General features: G+C 32.6%; 1 protein-coding gene across 1 annotated transcript; it reads left to right on the forward strand.

Moving 5' to 3' along the window:
- Positions 1–2,152: 2,152 nt before the first annotated feature.
- LOC128167662 (cytochrome b-c1 complex subunit 2, mitochondrial-like) lies at positions 2,153–13,720 on the forward strand. The gene is made up of 14 exons (XM_052833506.1): positions 2,153–2,300; positions 4,695–4,745; positions 5,552–5,710; positions 6,366–6,430; positions 7,222–7,278; positions 7,628–7,752; positions 10,050–10,147; positions 11,301–11,580; positions 11,669–11,732; positions 12,231–12,372; positions 12,708–12,788; positions 12,952–13,025; positions 13,188–13,329; positions 13,501–13,720. The coding sequence occupies exons 1-14, from the start codon at positions 2,259–2,261 to the stop codon at positions 13,585–13,587; spliced, it is 1,467 nt and encodes a 488-aa protein (XP_052689466.1). The 5' UTR covers positions 2,153–2,258; the 3' UTR covers positions 13,588–13,720.
- The last annotated feature ends 6,767 nt before the right edge of the window (positions 13,721–20,487 follow it).

The raw sequence follows: 20,487 nt of genomic DNA on the forward strand, positions 1-20,487 counted from the left end.
ATATCTCTGGTTAAAATATTTTGTTTGTTCAAGCATGCCCTCTATGTTTTCTGAAAGAAAATTTTCTTGAAAACAAGCTGTTTTATGCTAAAAATACAAAAATGGCGAGAAAAGGTTATCTTTACGATGTCATATTTCTAAATAGTGGGCACTTGAATCAAACATAATGTAAAAACATGACATATATATCTGTGCAAAGAAGAAAAAGAATTACAGTAAAATGCATATGATGATGTTCATTTTAGGAGGCCATTTTAGGCCCTTGTCATATATAGTCCTTTAGTCAACTTTTAGCGAATAAAAGCTGTATTTCGTGATATCTACATGTATATTACTTTTTAAAAAATTATGTCTTTGGTAAAAATATTTTTTCTACTGGTTTACATGCTTACACGAAATGTATACTTGTACCATATAATCCAGAAATACATTAATTTTTCGTATATTTGCTGAAGGGTTGTAAATACAAAATTTAGGCCTCATGCATCATATTGTTCATTTTGTATTTACACTTATATTTTATTTATAATAGCCATCCCGTAAACTTTACAATTTAACAATAAGCTTACAGTACTGAGTTCCCCAAAGAGAAAGGTTTTACGGCAATCATTTTTTAAAAGTTCATTTGAAATCCTAAAATTTTAGTACATGCCTGTACAATTAATGCTGTAGTAAATGTAATTTTCTACATATATTTAAACAGTAAAATGTGTTTTTTTTTATTCATTCGGGATATGAAGGTGGCGACATTGCAGAAAAAATGCATAGGTAACATATATGACAAAACTTATTATTTTCTTTCCGCTGAATGGTTTAATTTCATCCAGTAACAATGGTTACAAGTATATTCTATTGGTGACAAAAGATAACAGAGGTGACGAGCCTTTTTCTGTTTAACAGGGGGTCTTATTTTATTTGTTTACAGTGGTTACAATGGTAACAGCTATAATCAATTGGTGACAAGAGGTAACATGGGTGACAAGCCTTTTTCTGTTTAACAGAGGGTCTTATTTTATTTGGTTACAATGGTAACAGCTATAATCAATTCGTGACAAAAGGTAACATAGGTGACGAGCATTTTTCTGTTTAACAGAGGGTCTTATTTTATTTGGTCACAACGGTTACAATGGTTACAGCTATATTCTCTTGGTGACATAGGGTGACAGTGGTGACAGTCATTTTCATGATTTACAGGGGGTCTTTTTTAAATTGGTTGCATTGGTAACATTGGTTACAATTGTTACCTAACCCTAAGCTAACCCTAACCCTAATCCTAACCCCAAACTGACTAACCCTAACCCGGCCCTAACCCTAACCCTAACCCTAATCCTAACCCTAGCCCTAACCCAAACCTAACTCTGTTTTGTAACCAGTATTACCAGTAACCGCTGTAACCTGTCACAAGTACATCAAAGTTTGAAAATCATTCATAATCAAACATTGTTACCGATGTAACCAATGTTACTGGTTACAAATAGAAAGGGGTAAAAGTCAGGTCTAATTTCTGGCCATATATGATTTTTTATGCAATGTTCTTGTATATGCGTATACATGTAATTGATATAAGTGAGAACTATGTATATTTTGTTGCTGTTTTTGTCACTTCTTAGTCTACCACTACCATAGTACTAGCATAATCATTACCTTACAGGCACGTAGCATCAGGGGGCCAGGTCCCCCCCCCCCCCCACTTTTTTCTCGCAGCAACGAATTTTTTAAAATTTACATATACAAAAATGAATTATAATGGAGTTGCCCCCCCCCCCCCCCCACTTTTTTGGAAGTTAGTAAAAAATTGATATGAAAATTAGGAAAGGAGTAGTCAAATTGAAGGTCCTCCCCCCCCCCCCCCCCCCTCCCACGGATTAGGAATTTCATGATTTGGATGGAAAAAATTTTTGGTAGGGAAGAATTTTTTTTTGGAAGTATAGTTGAGTCTCCCCTCCCCCCCCCCCCCCCCCCCCTCCCCACACGGATTAGGATTTTGAAGATTTTTTGGAAACTTTAAATTTCCCTTTTTTTTTTTTTTTTTTTTTTTGCTTGTCAAGATTTTTTGGATGGGTCTGCCCCCCCCCCCCCCCCCCCCCCCCCCACTTTCAAAAACGATGCTACGTGCCTGCCTTAGCCTGGATATTGTTAGAGGCTCTGCAGCTCGATATCTTTGGGATCGGGCTCGGGAAACATTTCACTTAGACTTCCTTTCGAGCTGGATGTCTTGACCGGTCGACTGGTCGAGATACTTCGCCGCAAATAACAACATGGCTTTGAATTTAAGCAGATCAGCTCTCAGACGTTTGAGGGTAAGAATTATTCTGAGATTTTTATCCATGAATAATGAAAAAGGAATGCGCCATTTAGATCCTAACTGCGTTGTTGCCATCAGTTACTGCCCTTTGCGACCTTCACTGTTTTATAATGTTTTCTTTAAGAATCTTAAAAAGATAAGACACATTAAAGTATTTTACAATTAGAGAGTTGAAACAAAATGTACTACCTTTTTAACGGAAACCATCTTGTCAAAAATTCTTTAATGGAAAATCATTGCGAATTTCCTCTGTATGTTTTCAATTAACATACGGCCCATTAACATATGAACTATTTACTATCCACTTCAGGTGTATTTGATTTTGAAAATTTTAGAACATATTTTTGCTAATAATATGTTTTACGGTGCTACCGTTCTGGCGAGCGCAGCGAGAATTACACATACCTTGCATAATAGTCAACCTAGTGTTATTTAGGTATCAACGAATGTCAAAGAATGTTTGAGAGAGAATTGCTGTACAATAAATATGCCAAAGGTACTATATATTATTATTTTAATGGTTATAATACAAACAGCTCAACCCCCTACCCAGAGAGAGAGAGAGAGAGAGAGAGAGAGGGGTCCCTGTGTCCCTATTTGTAAGTTGTGTCAATTCCGACTTTCAAATTTAATATTTTGACTATAAGAAATATCTTAAATTTTTTAACTGTTTATTTTTTTTTTAATTAGTTCAAAATGTCCTATTGTTTATTTCCTTTCTACTCATATACTTACCTGGCTAATGTACATGTATGCATGCACAATTAGCTTAAAAATGGATCGATATGACAGTAAGTTATGGCTCTTGCTAGTAAATATTTATATAATCTCTATGTAAAAAAATTAAAAACAAATCATACAGGCAGATATCGCACAGCTAGTACACTCATTACAGATGTTTGATCCACCTCTAAATTTATCGCGGGAAATATAGCGCGAGAGCACTGTGATGTCATCAATGACTTTGTTCGTCTTTGTTTACGTTTTTCGACTCAATTCGAAGGTATGGAAGCATGTAACAAATCTTTTGAGTCTCACTAAAGCATATGCGGTACTCAAAACGTGTCCTCAAACTTCAAGACTCCATAAATTACGAGTTAAAAGTCGGCCATTTTTGGCATAGCACCACGGGTGAAAACATTAGAGAGCATTATGGGACGTAGACAAAAAATTTTGTTTGATGAACTGTAGGTTTAGCTCGTTCTTTTTCCCGCGCACACTGGTTCTTAGAACTCGCTTCGCTCGCTATGAACTAATTTAAAATCACATATTTTCCTCTTTACAGGGTTATTTCTTTTTTGATTGTTGAACAGGTTGGACACAGTTAACATGGTTAATACCCTATATGAGGAATGATTACGCTAAAGGGGAACTGTTTTTGTTTTGAGTAACCAAAAAAAAACTACCTCAAATGTTGAATTTTCATGATGTATACCAAATAAATAAAAAATCCCACAGAAATAAAAATAATAGCATGAAAAATGCAATTTTGTACTAAGTACTTTACACAACTGACCTTCATGGTACAAAACTTCAGTCCTCCACTGCTGCAAACAAATGTAAGATGATTTTGAACTCGTGAAAAATCATGAGTAATCTTGACGTATTGATCTAGAATTTTTCCATCGATAATTTGCCTTTTCTGCTTAAAATTACATCCAAAAATTTCAGAGTTTGTGTACAATCAGTTGATACAAATTGACCATGCAAGAGGAATTTTAAAATAAATGCAGAAATTGTTGTTTATTTTGGGTTTGATATTTTGATCGTGGGAAACAATGAAAACTACGTAAGCTTGTACCAGTAATATAAAACATATCATTAACTATCATTTAAAAATAAGTTATATAAAACTATTACTATATTTATTAAAAAAAACATCAATGCAAATTCAAACATTGTTTAGAAGACATTATTGTACCATATTTCAATAAGAAATGAATAAAATACTGAACAAAGAATTATATGTACAACTTAACATGTACATAAATAACTGAATTATTATCCATAGAAGCTAACGTAAGAAATCTGCTAAATAGATTTATTTGCTGCTGGATTTCACTGGAACGCAGCTGTGAATGTCTAAGTTTGAAGTATACAGATAGTAAATGGGTCCTTGTTGTTAATAAAATATAAAACTATTCTTGTGCTTATTTTTCACATGTTGTGAATGGAAAAACATGTCAAACTCCTGCATTTGTGGGAAAATTTTTATTACTGAAAAAAAGGAATAGTTCCCATTTACTAATTTACCGTAATCATTCCTCAATAGAGTAATTGTGCCCAATCTGTTGAAAGACAATATCATCATCATCATCATCTTTATACTACAGACACAGTTGTTGGGCAGTTAACTCTTATTAAAATATTAAATGTATGTACATTTCAGGGAAGGCATTATGGAACTTTGGCACCTGTCACTCGCACTGAAGATATGAAAGTATGTTTTGTACCAAAATATATTTGTCCACTTTAAGTATAAATTGAATATTATGTGTACTCATGGTCATTTAAACAGGTTGTTTTAAAAAGATTGTTTAATGATAACTAACAATATGAGTAAATTAATTTTAGGTCTGAATTTTTCCCCTTTCTGGAGGCTTTCTCCTTGCAAATATTACAGACTTTTTTTCCCAATTAAAGTTGTACTTTTCCCTGAAATTTTTTGATGTTGTTCAGTGTTCAATTGAAGTTGCTATTCTCTGTCCCAAGTTTCTGCTTCCACCACTATTTGCTTAATACATATATTTTGATAATCATAGATACCTTTGTGCCCAAACTACGTTTTTTTCACTAGAACGAAAAAAATCCAGATATCTGATTTAAAACTTCCCCTCTACCGCTTCAGGTTTCAATACACAACCAAGCATAGAGAGTCTATGGGGATTTTGCATTGCAGCAGACATGAAAACACGAGCATGATAACGTTAAAAAATTGTGTTAGGTGTTTTGAGTGATTCTGAGTGGTTAAAAGATACAAACATTTCCCATTTTAAATCTCTGTAAGAAATTTGTTTTCGTTCATGTTGATTTCTGTGGGTAAAAATAGATGAAGTTAGTATCAATGAAAAAATATTGGATTTTCTCTTTCAACTGATTTCAGTTGTACTTCTTGACAGGTATGGTTATTTTTTTTTTAAGATTTGTAAAAAATTGAGGGAAGCAGTGGTCTGGGACATACTATAGTCAAGTTTATAGTAGTAAGATCATGAGGCTTGTAGTAGTATGGTATGCTGTATTTTGCAGGTGTTGACCTTAGGAAATAAGGTCAAGGTGGTCGCACTTGACAACATTAATACAAGCTCATCCATCGGACAGGTGTCCTTCTATATAAAAGCTGGATCTAGATATGAGACCCCCTACCAACAAGGAGTCACCCACTATCTCAGGGCTACAGCCCTCAATGTAAGTAACAAAGCAACTTTAAATACTGTCAAAAGCATTAAGTCTGGCACAGTTTATAAACAGTTGAACTTTGATATCTCGAACACTGATATCTCGAAGTGATTTTTAGGTCCCAACTACTAATTTTTGAAGAATTTTACCCTCGATATCTCAAACACTTGGATATCTTGAAGCTTTTAAACAGTCCCATCTAGTTCAAGATAATGAAGTTTGACTGTGTATATAAAGTATAGTTGCCTACCTAAGTTTGAACAAAAGCACTCCTTGGTGAAGTTAGAGTGCTAAAAAGTATCAACAACTTTGTTTTCAGGGTCATTCACTTCTAATTTTACAATTCACATTACATGTACTAATTATAACTCTTAAGTTAATAGAACAGAATATCTCTAATGCACTTATGAAATTGATGTTCTTTTGTCATTGTGATTGAAAGTTTCCTCTACAGTTGATTTTTGTTAAAATTCAGGGTCTGTTTTGAATAAGGTAAAGGGAGAGAAATCCCACCCTTGGATATCATTTTCTTTGTGTGTATGGGTTTTTGAGGCCTTGAGTGTATGAAATGTATACACATTTTAATGATATCCCGTTAATATGTTTGACGTGTTATGTGATGATGATATATTCCATCTGATATTGTGTATTTTCTCTCTATCAGCATGCAGGTCCTTTCTCTGGTTTCAAACTCACCAAAAGCATTGATCTAGCTGGAGGAAATTTAAGGTATGGCTAAGTATTTATTAATACATTGTATAAAGTAGAAGTTAAGTATTTATTTTATTAGAAATTTAAGTTATGAGAAAAGTTTAAAATGAAGAGGAGATGGGTTTAATGAAGTTAAGATGAAGATATTTATGTAACTTCTTGATAATGGAAAAAGAATATAGAGTCGACATCTGAGCTGTGTTCAAGATCATAGCAGCTACCCTAGCTGCTAGTTTAAGTCTTATTAAAAGCAAGGAATGTATTATTGCCTGTTGTTGCTAAGCTAGCAGATTGTTGTGGCATGAGAGCTCAGTAGCTGCTACGATCTTGAACACAACCCTGGTTGGTTGGTCACATGGCAACTACTGTTGTATAACATTTCTGTTGGTGTGCGTGTTACCAGGAAACTCTTGATTCCAGTATTTCCAGGGAATTTTGGCTCTTTTGAATTTCTCTGGTAGAAGGTTTGTTTTGAAAGACAAAAGTGTAGAATTGCATATTTGCCAGAAGTTTTGATGTGATTATTTGTTGGGAATTATGCCTTTTAATTGAATTCCATGTATTTTTTGTACATTGTATTTGATGCCCAGCCATTTATTATATGTAGCATTGTCAAGTAATAAAGCCTCTATTACTGTACAGTACTCTATTGTAATGGAGTATGTGAGTTTGCTCACTTTTTTCTTTCATTAAATACATGCTGCATATCATGGAATATACATTATTAAGATACAAGAAACTGTATATTCTTGCCGTCCTATGAAAGTGGGAACAAAGTGTGAGCTTATTTACATGTTTATTATTATCAGTGTGCAGACCACAAGGGAACACACAATCTACACCGTAGAGGGACCAGTCTATGAAATGTAAGTCTACCTCATTCTGGGGAATTCAGTACCCAGTAAACATGAGTTGAATTGCACTCCTTCAAATAAGTACACAACTCAAACATTCTCTGTAATGTTTCTGAATACATGTTCTAAAGTATAGGTACATTGTAAACAAATTGCCATCATGCAGCTAAGAATTTTCAAGGTTTATTTTATAATTTTTGACAGATAAACATGTTGAAACAAGATATATTATATGTACATTAGTACTGTCATTATGAGGATATGAAGTATAATTGTTCAATATGTAAGAAAATCTAGAGTATAAAGATAGAAGGATAACAAAGAGGAAAATTCCTTAACATGGTTGTGGTGGTATTTACAGGGCTGACTTTACAAAATACTTGGGAGCCATCCTGACAAAGCCCAAATATGACACTTGGTACCGCGAGTCTTGTGAATGGCGAGTAATCGAAGACCTGGCAAAGTACAAAGTCAACAACGACCAAGGTAGGTGGTTGACCATTTTTTTTGTATGTTCATGTACTCTGGAATCATTATACCATGAAGTCGCGTATATTACACACACCTTTCTTCAGCCATAATTTGATCAAAAGTGGGGGGTGTGTATTGTACATAGGACTTAAATTTTACCCCATTTCTTCAAGCCGTGATTCTTTATCCCACGGGAGTAGTGACTGCCGATATAGCATGTTATGCAAGTTGTTAAAGTGTATACTAAAGGACTGCGAACGATAGCATTGTCTAGCCGCCTAGCTAAAAGTCATTTTTTGAAAGTTGTCTAATTAAAGTTAATTTTTTATAATAATGTAAACATTTATGTATATTTTCATTAAATATAAATGATTTGGTCAAACAAAGCGAGATAACTTTGTATTTTGGGTTAAAATAGCTCATTTCATAATAGAAAATAACGGAAAACGGAAATGTTTTTTAAAACATCTTTCCCCCCCGTGAAACAAAAATTCCTTTTGAGGGGTTTTCATTATTGTTATTTAGCATATTTTTACCAAAGGGTTTGTTGTTTCACGGGGGAACATATGTCTACAGACCGAAATACATTCCAAAAAAAGAATTATGCTTTGTAAATTTTCGAAAACTAATTAACAGATATGAATTAAAATTAAATTTTACTTCAATACATATCGTAAATATGTTATCATTAAGTTTTTATGCACATATTGGCCGCTAAATAAAATTTTCCTCACTCATAGAGAACGATTTCAATGACATTTTTTTAGACCCCGCATTAGCAAAACTTTTCTTTAAAAATAAATAATTTTATTACAAATTCTGTTTTGATATAAATTGATTAGGAATTGATTATAATTTTAAGTAGAAAATTTAGTTTTTGAATATCTAACAGAAATTCCGACATATTTTGATGTCAAATGTAGGCGGGAAACAGGCGTTAGCTTTCGCAGTTCTTTACTGTGTCAGAAATACTAGTACCTTATTCTTAGTTTTATTTCTATGTTCTGAAATGTTTATCCTGTCTCAACACTAATCATTGCATCAAACAAGTTTCAAATATCGCCAGTGTATTTGCCACTATGTCAACAGGCACCTGTTGACTCGGCGCGTGGTCAATGTTTGTTTAACAATTTCCAGTGTCAGAGGCATGCACCTGTCTTGCGTCGGACTTCACAGGGTGTTTTTAAGTGCTTGACGATTAGCAATTATTATGATTTTATTAAACTTGATTACTTTGTGTCCAGTCATGCAGTTAAACATTATTGCTTTACATAGACACTGCTAAAAATACATCGATCATTTGTACGACTTGACAGTGACGTTATACATGTAAATACATTTCCTCACAATGTTTTTTTAACAGCAATCAAAGAGTGAGACTATAATTAATCAATTAAATAATTTCTCTTGATGTTGTTTTGGTTTATATTTGCAAACATTATTACTTTTAAGCACTAAGCTTGGTTGTCGCTTTCCTCTACATATGATGATCCTCAATTTCTCCGTTGTTGTATAAGAAACTCTTTTTTTTACAAAGTGTCAAATGATATATGATACCACCCATGTAAATCATACCGTCCTTTTTAAGTAAAATTGTAAGAAATTTAACTTTTATATCGCTTGGCCCATGTTCGGATCACGAAATTACAGTAATTGCACTTGGATTATAAAATTATCATTTAACATCGATAGTTATTCGGAAAAATGGCGCCGTCGATTTTCGTCATCTGAGCTACATGTATGTTCCGATCACAAAATTACAGAAATTGCACATGGATTATAAAATTATCATGAAACATCGATAGTTTTGGGGAAATGGAGGCCGTTGATTTCGCCATTTTTTGGGTGCGTATTATACATAGGACCTGCTGTTTTTTTCGTCATTATTTGGTCAACTTTGGGGTGGGTGGGGGAATATTATACAAGAGTGTATATTATAGACGATACTTTACAGTAGTTCATGGGGGACCAATGTTCGTGGTTTTTGTTGGTAACCCTTGCCCACTTATTTACATCCCTGTGAAGGAATACCGGTATACATGCATTTGTTCAATATTTATTTACGAAATAGAACTTGCTACCAACAAAATTACGTACCCATAAACCAGTACATTTTTGGCTACCTACGAACAATGACCCCCACAAATAAAAACGATTCCGTAGTTTGTAAAATTGGCAATAGTACAAGAAATATTGTATATTCGCAACTATTGTAACCATTTAGATACAACAGTTACTTATCCTTTAGATGAACACCATGATCACCCTGTGTCTCGATTGATCTTGTATAATGGGTTTTGTCTCTGTTTCAGTTGCCTTTGAAGAACTGCACCGTGCTGCCTACAGATACAACTTGGGGAACTCGGTGTACTGCCCAGAATCCATGGTTGGAAGTGTGAACAGTGCAATGGCAAGTCAAACACAATGCCTCAGTCCAAATAAAGAGTTTGCTAGCTTAAAGTGACATACTGAAGCAAAAACATTTTTTACTTTTTAAAAGGGCATGGTCACGATTTTGGTCAAAATTTTTTTTTCTAATTCAGTGCTTACAATGCTTTAGTAAGGCATATCTTATATTTAACTAAAATTTAAGTGTCAGTCATCGAGTTATAAGCAAGATACAGAGCCCACAATTCTTTGCTATGTTAACAAAGTTCAGGTCATTTTTTTATTTACATGTTGAAAAGAAACCTCCAGTTTTAGACCTAAAATGAATGTGACAAATGCTAGGATCTTTTTATATTCAAAACAAATTAGCAGATAGAAAAACCAGCATGAAAAAAAAAATTGACTTGTATATTGAACCCATGTAAACAAAAACATGGCTTACATTACAAAGAGTTGTGAGCTTTGTATCTTGCTTATAACTCTACGACTGACACTCAAATTTTGGTTGATCATTACAAATGTATTACTAAAGGATTGTAAACAATATCAATAAAAAACCAATTTGACCAAAATCGAGACCATGCCCCTTTAATTACAACAACAGAATTAAGAAGAAATATAAGAAATTTGATTTATCACACATTCTAAGCCATCACCTATCAGTTTCCAAGTGCTTAAAATTCATCCAGAACACACGTAAGCAAACTGGTCAAGGTTTGTTCGACCTTGATTTGATTGTCATGTGATTGCAATTGATTTCTAAAAATAGCTATTGTGGAATTGACACAGTAAAGAATAGAAATTTGAAGTTATTTGATGTCTGTAGATAGAGCTATGCATTCATTAACGAGTGCATCTTAATACATATACAAAAAAATTTTGGACATCAGCTTTAACTGAATGGCTGTCTGCTCATGCTATATTCTGAGCAACAGTATTTACATTCACCTGCGATTGTGTGACTATTAAGTGGAAGAATATGTGTAGGGTTAATGAAAAATTCTATTTTTTCCTCCTTAATTGGATTTATTTACTTTTAAACACAGTAAATTTTCAAAAGTTCATCTTTCATATGACATATCTGAAAACCATGTAAAATTTGATGTGTGGTAAATCAGAGGTTTGTGCCACACCATGTCTCTATGTCTCTATATTTGGCATTCTGTAATTTACAGTTAACTTATTTCCTTGTTGACCACTTCCGGGGTGAGGACATTACTGTTGTGGGGTCAGGCATTGAGCAGGGAGAGCTGGAGAAATTTGTGGAGCCCCTGGAGACTTTGGACGAGGTGTATGAAGAAATAATGGACCTACTGGAGGACCCCAGGGGACGAACATCATTTGATTACTCCGGATCAGAATACGCCATTGCTGTGCCGGAAAGGGAAGAGGTTGATATAGTGGATATGGAGGACATCTTTAAGATTCCACACCTGCCTGCTAAATACTATGGAGGTAATTAAAAAAGAATAATTTAGTCTTCCAGTGAAATGCCAGGTCAAAAATATCTTTATCAGTACTCATGATGTTTTGAATTTTTAAGGTGAATTGAGAATAAAGAATACGTCGCCAGATGCTACATTCATCTTTGCAAAACAAGGAGTTAGGTGAGTAAAAAGGAAAGACTGCCGCATAGCTCTGGTTTTTGCCTCGTAATGATAGACCATGTCATTAGGGAGAGGACAGTGTAAAATTTGTTGTTTCCATTCCAGTTGTGTATCTGTACAATAAAATATGCTCTTATCTTACCTTGAAATTTTCAAGCAATACAACACAAATACTTTAAACAAACTTAATGATCTTTTAGGAAAAGAATTTGTCAGATTTTGACTTAAGAATAGAGAAAAAGTCAAGTCAAATTTTTCTAAAAAACTGAAACAACAAAAAGGTTTGCTGTTTAACTTAAGAATATATGCAGAACATTTGAAAGATCTTTAAAAACAAAATGTTCTGAACTTAATTGCAAAAGATTTTTTGTTTGAATACCAAGAAGTTGATGTGATAGATATATGGCTTTGTTGCTCAAGTGAGCTATGTGATCCCTGGCCCTCTTGGGTAAATAAATTATATCCTTACCTTACTTGAATTTATTTTCTGATTTGTAGCTACAATAATGAGAGGGATCTTCTGGCATCTGGAATACTCCAGATGATACTGGGAACAGGGATCAGTATGAAGTACGGATCAGGGGGAGGCAGCCACAAGCTCTCCTCAGCAGTTTGTCAGGCTACCGACAGGAAGTGCTCAGTAAGTCGTGCAACACTTAACTCACTGTCAGGAAAACAATGAAGAAATAACAAAATGTGTCATCAATTGTTTATCGCGCTTCTTAATTTTGGAACTGATTTTATAGCAATAAATTTTCAAACCAAAAGCTGTTACAAAAATATCCTCATCTTATATAGTTCCCTGTTGACGCTTTTTGATTTTTTTGTTTAAATTCTACTCAGTTACTGAAGTTTTAATGGCAACCGAGTGCTCACCATTGGCATTAAATGTGAATAATTGAAAAAGAGCTTAGACAATTTGCAATCTCTTATTAGTGTCCATTGTGAATGAGTAATAAATCTGTTGACTTGCAGGCTACAGGTATCAACATTAACTACAGTGACTCCGGTTTGTTTGGGTATGCGGTCAGAGGGACTGGGTATGAAATGCGAGCAGTAAGTATTACAGTCTGCTCCCCAGCAGTCAGACAGTTACTAGAAGGCATTTGGCTTATTGGAATAAATATTAAGCATGAAATCACAACTTCTCTGAATATTATCAATTAGGGTATTAAGTAATGTTATTACAGAAATTTGATAATTGTTTCTTTTTTTACAGGCAGTGGAGGCAGCTAACAAAGTGTTTAAGGAGACGTTGTCAGACATTAAATCATCAGATATAGAGGCTGCTAAGTAGGATATAGCAATCACATTTATTGCATAGAGATGATTAAATCAAATTTAAAAAAAAAACCCAACTTCTCACATATAAATATATGTCTAAAAAGAGTACAAGTCATGTGCAGCTCCGTAATATTCAGCAGCTCATAAATGTGTGTTTCGTTCAATTTTCAGAAATAAACTGAAATCAGCTTATGGTTATTATGCTGAGAATGACGCTAACCTGATGTATGAAATAGGAACAAAGGGAAGAGCCCTGGATCTTAATGCTCTGTTCCAATCAATTGACCAGATCAGTCAGCAAGACGTAGCTAAGGTAACATACCACCATAACAAATCTAACAAGATTCAGCGTCCCTATGCTTCTTGTTTCATGATTCATGGGGAATAATGCAGAATCCCCCCCCCCAAAAAAAATTTTTTTTAAAAATTGCTTCGTAACAGTAATAATTTTTGCACAGGTATTTATTTGTAATCTTCTTTGCAGTTTGCAGATAAAGTTAAGGCATCACCCTCCACAGCCTCATCCGCTGGTAATATCATGAACACCCCTGTGTTACAGGAGCTGGAGTAATGTGTGTCACAACGGAACTCTTACTGTAGACTATTGGACAATTTATGAGTCGCTCCGAGAAGTGAATGGAATTGCTATTGTTTTCTTCTGTGGTCATTTATTGAAAATAAATTATTTTTAAGAAAATGACAAACTTGTTTTTATGTATTTTGGACCTAATAAATTTTGTAAGTTCAGAATTGGGCTATATTCAACCAACTATGTATCAATAAACTATGTTAAACTGCCAAACTGTTGTTAAAAAATAAATGGTCAACGGTTGATTAATTTAAGGTAGCTCCATACTCGTAAAATTCTCTGAGGAAAGTTGAAAAACCGAACTGATTTCGACTTAATAGACTTAAATGTCATCAATTGTTAGAAAAAATTTACATGTCATCACACTTTTTGAGATGCCAGATAAACACAAACTAAAGTATATTTTAGCATTAGAAAAATGTATTTTTTTTCTGTTAAAAGTAAAATCTTGTAGGCAGAAATTTGTTTTTCTTGTTTAATTTTAATGTCAACTTTATCACAAAACTAGAATTACAAAATTATTTCAAAATTAATCGTTGGAATAAGAAAAACTGTAGCATTTAGACATACAACTGAGAGAAAAGTCAGAAAAAGAGTTATTTCCCCTTTGCATAGATAAAATATATAAAAATTTGGAAATTTAGTATAAAATTAAGTGCGAAAATATCTTTAACCTACCAATAATTCTAATTACATCCATGTGATTATATTCACATAAAATAAATAAATCTATCTTGCACAATTTTTAAAGAATTCAAAGTTTTACAAAAAAGTGTGACGTCACAGAACACTGGATCTACTTTAATGATTTAACGATGTGATCAATCCAAAATTAGGAAACAGCCTCACACTTACAACCTGAAGACTTGAGATTGATAAGATTATTATAGTTCATGTACATACATGATACCGGTAGTTACATTATATTAGAGATCTACATCATAGTTACATGTACATACATAATACCGGTAGTTACATTACATTAGAGATCTACATCATAGTTACATGTACAAACATTATACCAGTAGTTACATTACATTAGAGATCTATATCATAGTTACATGTACAAACATTATACCAGTAGTTACATTACATTAGAGATCTACATCATAGTTACATGTACAAACATTATACCAGTAGTTACATTACATTAGAGATCTACATCATATTTACATGTACATACATTATACCAGTAGTTACATTACATTAGAGATCTGCATCATAGTTACATGTACATCATACTGTATACCGGGTTATTTTCGCCCCGTGTTATTTTCGCCCTTTTACAATTGCAAACGGTTTTGCCCCGTCTTGAATTCGCCCAGATGCAGTTGTGTTAACAAAGATATTATTTGCAATATAGAATTCACCAAGTCTTAAATTCGCCCTCTGACATTGAGGGCGAAAGGGGCGAAAATAAAATGGGATGGGGGTGTTATTTCCCAGTATACAGTATTTCTACATTATAATTACATTTACATCACAGATCTATATCATAGTTACATAACACTATAGATTTTCATCAAAATAACATTTCACAACAGATCTATATCATAGTTACATTTTACAACAGATCTACATTATACTTACATTTCACCACAGATCTTCATACATATAAAATAGTTGCAATACACAATTTATGTACATTCAAGTAACAATACACCATAGATTATTATCATAGTTACATGTACATCAGATACCTACATCATAGTTACATGTACACCATAGATCTAGATCATTGTTACATGTACACCATAAATCTACATCATAGTAACATATACACCATAGATCTACATCATGTACACCATATATTTCATGTACATTACATCTACATATAGTTACATTACACCATAGATCTACATCATAGTTTCATGTACACCATAGATCTGCATCAAAGTTACATGTACACCATAGATCTACATCATAGTTACATGAACACCATACATCTACATCATATACATCATAGTTACATGTACACCATAGATCTACATCATAGTTACATGTACACCATACATCTACATCATATACATCATAGTTACATGTACACCATAGATCAACATAATTGTTACCTGTACATCATTTTTCTACATTATAGTTACATTAAACTTATAGATCTACATCACAGTTACATGTACACCATAGATCTACATCATATTTACATGTACACCATAGATCTACATCATGTACACCATATATCTACATCATAGTTACATGTACACCATATATCTACATCATAGTTACATGTACACCATATATCAACATCATTATTACATGTACACCATAGATCTACATCATAGTTACATGTACATCATTTTCTACATCATAGTTACATTACACAACAGATCTACATCATAGTTTCATTTTACAACAAGTCTACATTAAAGTTACATTTCACCACAGATCTTCATACATATGTGATATATACAATATACAATATATCTACATCATAGTTACATGTACACTGCAGATCAATATCATAGTTACATGTACATCATATATCCACATCATTGTTACATGTACACCATAGATCAACATTATAGTTACATGTACATCATATTTCTACATCAAAGTAATATAGCTACATCATTGTTATAGAACATTACACCACAGATATTCATAGTTACATTACACAACAAATCTACACAATGGTTACATTACACCACAGATCTACAAACATATGTAATAGTTATAATAAACAATATATTTACATCAAAGGTACATGTACACCATAGATCTACATCATAGTTACATGTAAATCATAATCTTATATCATAGTTACATTTTACACCATAGATCTACATCATAGTTACATTAAACCACAGATCTACAAACTTGTGTAATAGTTGCTATGCATGATAGATCTACATCATAGTTACATGTAAATTATATATCTACATCATAGTTACATTACATCATATATATCTACATCATAGTTAGATTACATCATTAATCTACATCATAGTTACATTAAATCATATATCTACATTAAAGTATACATCATACTACAACATAGTTACATTAAATCATATATCTACATCATAGTTACATTAAATCATATATCTACATCATAGTTACATTACATCATATATCTACATCATAGTTACATTACATCATATATCTGCTACATAGTTACATTACATCATATATCTACATCATAGTTACATTACATCATATATCTACATCATAGTTACATTACATCATATATCTACATCACAGTTAAATTACATCATATATCTACATCATAGTTACATTACATCATATATCTACATCATAGTTACATTACATCATATATCTACATCATAGTTACATTACATCATATATCTACATCATAGTATACATCATATAGTTACATTACATCATATATCTACATCATAGTTACATTGCATCATATATCTACATCATAGTTACATTACATCATATATCTACATCATAGTTACATTACGTCATATATCTACATCATAGTTACATTACATCATATATCTACATCATATTTACATTGCATCATATATCTACATCATAGTTACATTACGTCATATATCTACATCATAGTTACATTACATCATATATCTACATCATAGTTACAGGTACACCGTAGATTTACAAATGTACGTTTCTACTAAATTGTTTGTAGAACTTGCAAGAATATGTACTTGCTGGGGTCCTTTCTTGACTTTTATATGGTGTATTCCCACGACTTGCTGGTGTCAGTCCTGGACCTGTATACAAGGAATGTAAGTTGCTGGTGAAGTCCGATAGAGGGATGATAAGCCTTCCTTGTCATTTTGTCTGCAAATCACGAAGCTGACTGAAACTTATTAGGCACAAAGACAAGACTACTGGCTGTAAAGACATATTCTGGACAACATGCAGTAAATTTAACACATACAACGGCATCATTGTATGGAAAGTGCTAATCGAACATGTGGTTGATTCGGCTATACTCTTGTCTCTCGAATTTAATGTTTGCACATTTAGACAAAAATGTAATATCAAGAACTTTAATTCAATTTAAGATAAAACTGCATCAAATTATATGGACCGTACTAATGTTATTTTCAAAGTTTTCTTTTTTTCTTAGTCACTTACATGTATGGCATGCGTTTATCATCAGTCTGATTGTTAATGGTTGACTATTTATCAATTCAAGTAAACTTTGGATGTTGCCCAGGAAAGATGTTTATATTAGATTTGTGATACTTTTCAACATAAATAGCGACGCATGATATACTTTGTGTTCATTTTTAATTGAAACAAGTCTTGCCCTTAATTAAAATAATTATGATAGCATTAACAGCGACGCTGAGGTAGAATTGTTGCAATAGGTAAGTTTGGAAATATTCCTTACATTGTTTGAGATTTAAGTAAGTATAATATAACAATAACTGATATATCCCGGCACCCATATCAAGCGTACATGTTGTAACTATTCAATTCAACTTGACTCAACCATGCATAGCAAAAACGCGAATCAAGCATCGCAAGAACACCAACAATGAAAAAATCACTAATTTAAAATCAGTTTTTCTCTCTTATTAAATGGTCAATATATTACTATATTGGAATGAATATTTATACTAAATTTGATATTGCTTAGCCCGCATTTCCTCTAATTTTCTAAAAGTTTGAAGAAATTTTGATTATTTTTTTATGCTTCCAATAATAAAACATTTCTGTTTTTTATGTATTATGAAGACTTGATATAAATATATAAATTGACAAAAAAGCTAATATATTGACCATTTGATAAGAGAGAAAAACTGATTTTAGTGATTTTTTCAAAAAATCAATGTATAGAATGGGCACTTTTAAATGTTTATAAAAATGTAATTTGATAGGCAAATCATATTTTAAAATCATATTCTGAAACCCAAGTATCATATCATTAGTTCACATTAGTAAAAAAAAAATCCAACATTAATGTTATTGTTTTTAAAATGCTAAAACAGACTCATTGATCAGCAGCAATTCTGAATTGCGAAACATGTGATATTTTCCTACGCCAATATTACGCCAAAAATATAGACCTTGTTAGATTCTAAACATTGATTACTTTTTCTATGCCTAGTTGTATGATAATAAAAAAGAAAGAAAAATATACTATTTTAATTTCCTTTCATCTTGATTTAATGACAAATTAATCAAATTTACGTTTGACAAGTCGAAAACCAGAAAAGACTCCTTCCTTAAGGACACACGAGATGTTCCTCAATTTTATATCATTTTCCTTGATTAATTCCCATAAATTCAGGGTACATAATCATGCTATTGTCGGAGCTAGACTATTTAGAATATTCCTTAAAATACCATGCAAAATGCATTTAAATGCTTATAAATAAAATCATAGTATGTAATTTAAGTTGAACACTATATATCTAAATGAAAAAAGCATCATATAAAACGGAAATATAAATATCGAATTACTTAGTTGAAATTATCACATTGTGGAGATAGGAAAAAATAGGGAAAAAAATGGAAGATGACCTTAATATGTTTTTTTTAGAACATCATGAATATATCGTAATACACAAACTATCTAGAAGTCTGTGCTGAAAATTATGAAGCTTAAATAACAGTACTCTTAGACTAGCGAGTTATGAAAATTGTTCATTTTCTTTTTGAAAACCTTCCGCCACAAAATATAGTCCCTTACTAAACTCTGTAAAATGTAATTTTTGTAAAAAACAATTGTATTCAATAAAGTTTATTTGGCATTGTAAAATATAAATATAATACTAGAATTAATATGTGGTGCAGAATTTTCAGACTAGAGGTGACCCAAAATGACTACCCAAAACCTACGGAGCGAACGGGTTAGGGCCCCTACTGAAAGTATGTTTCATGTAAAAAGTATAATTCACTGCCTGCATGGCACAAAGAAAATGTAAACAAACTACAAACTGTCGATAATTTGTTGAGAATTTATTGTCTGGCGAATTTTCCTTCGAAAGGAGCTAAAATACTATACATTATGCTGTACCTATAATAGGTAACTTTTGCATTGAACTGAACCTAGGTTCTGTTCGTCATCGAAAGCATGATTTTTGTCTTGCCTAGATGGCCGAGTGGGTAGCGCGGTGGCCGCTCACTGCTATGAGTATGGGTTCCAGGGGTCATGAGTTCAATGAAAGGAAATAAGCGCTAACATTGGCAATGAATAGAAATGAACTCAGATCTATAGCAATTTAATTTAGAAGCAATCAAACTTTGTGTAATCGTACTTTTATATATTGACTAATTTCGCAAAATGCAAATTTTGCATAAAGAAAGTAAATGATGATGGCTTTTTAAGCTAATGAAAGCTAGCACCTTAATTGAGAGTTGATAGCTTCATTTTGCAAAAAAGCAAACAATGCATAATTATCGTAATCGGTGCTCATTTATTGGGTTTAAAAGCGTGCACCCTTATCACAAACTTTATGGAAGTTTATGACCAAAGAGAGAAATTAAGGTAGGTGAACATTTTACTTTTACTGATATTATATGATTTTTTAATCTCGTCAACTTTTATATTGAAACAAAATTAGCTTAAAATATTTTTTTTATATTTATGCTTTATTTACTTACATTACATGTTTGAGAGTGGGGGGGGGGGGCTAACTGTAATGGATTTGATTTGTGATATATCAAATTCATTGAATGTCAGTTTATGCGAACGTACCGGTATTTATTCGGATTTGTTGGTTATACATGTAGTTATGAAGAAGGGTGTCGTTCTTTAATAGTACAGCCCGGTACCCTTAATAGGGGTATTCAATAAGACATAAAAGTCCAATAATTTCGATTCTAATACTTTTTGAAAAATTTTATCCACGGAGGAAGCTTTGTCTTCATTTTTGCCAAAAACGATATATGTATTAATGAAGTCCGGTACGTATATCATAT

Source organism: Crassostrea angulata, chromosome 10 (assembly GCF_025612915.1).
Source record: "Crassostrea angulata isolate pt1a10 chromosome 10, ASM2561291v2, whole genome shotgun sequence".
Classification (NCBI taxonomy): Eukaryota; Metazoa; Mollusca; class Bivalvia; order Ostreida; family Ostreidae; genus Magallana; species Magallana angulata.

What these genes read in the sequence shown, in the direction of transcription:
- LOC128167662 (XM_052833506.1), top strand. Translation starts at nt 2,259, where the DNA reads ATGGCTTTGAATTTAAGCAGATCAGCTCTCAGACGTTTGAGG. An exon ending in CAAAGTCAACAACGACCAAG is followed by an intron (nt 7,753 to 10,049) that starts GTAGGTGGTTGA and finishes TCTCTGTTTCAG; the next exon opens with TTGCCTTTGAAGAACTGCAC. An exon ending in GTCAGCAAGACGTAGCTAAG is followed by an intron (nt 13,330 to 13,500) that starts GTAACATACCAC and finishes TCTTCTTTGCAG; the next exon opens with TTTGCAGATAAAGTTAAGGC.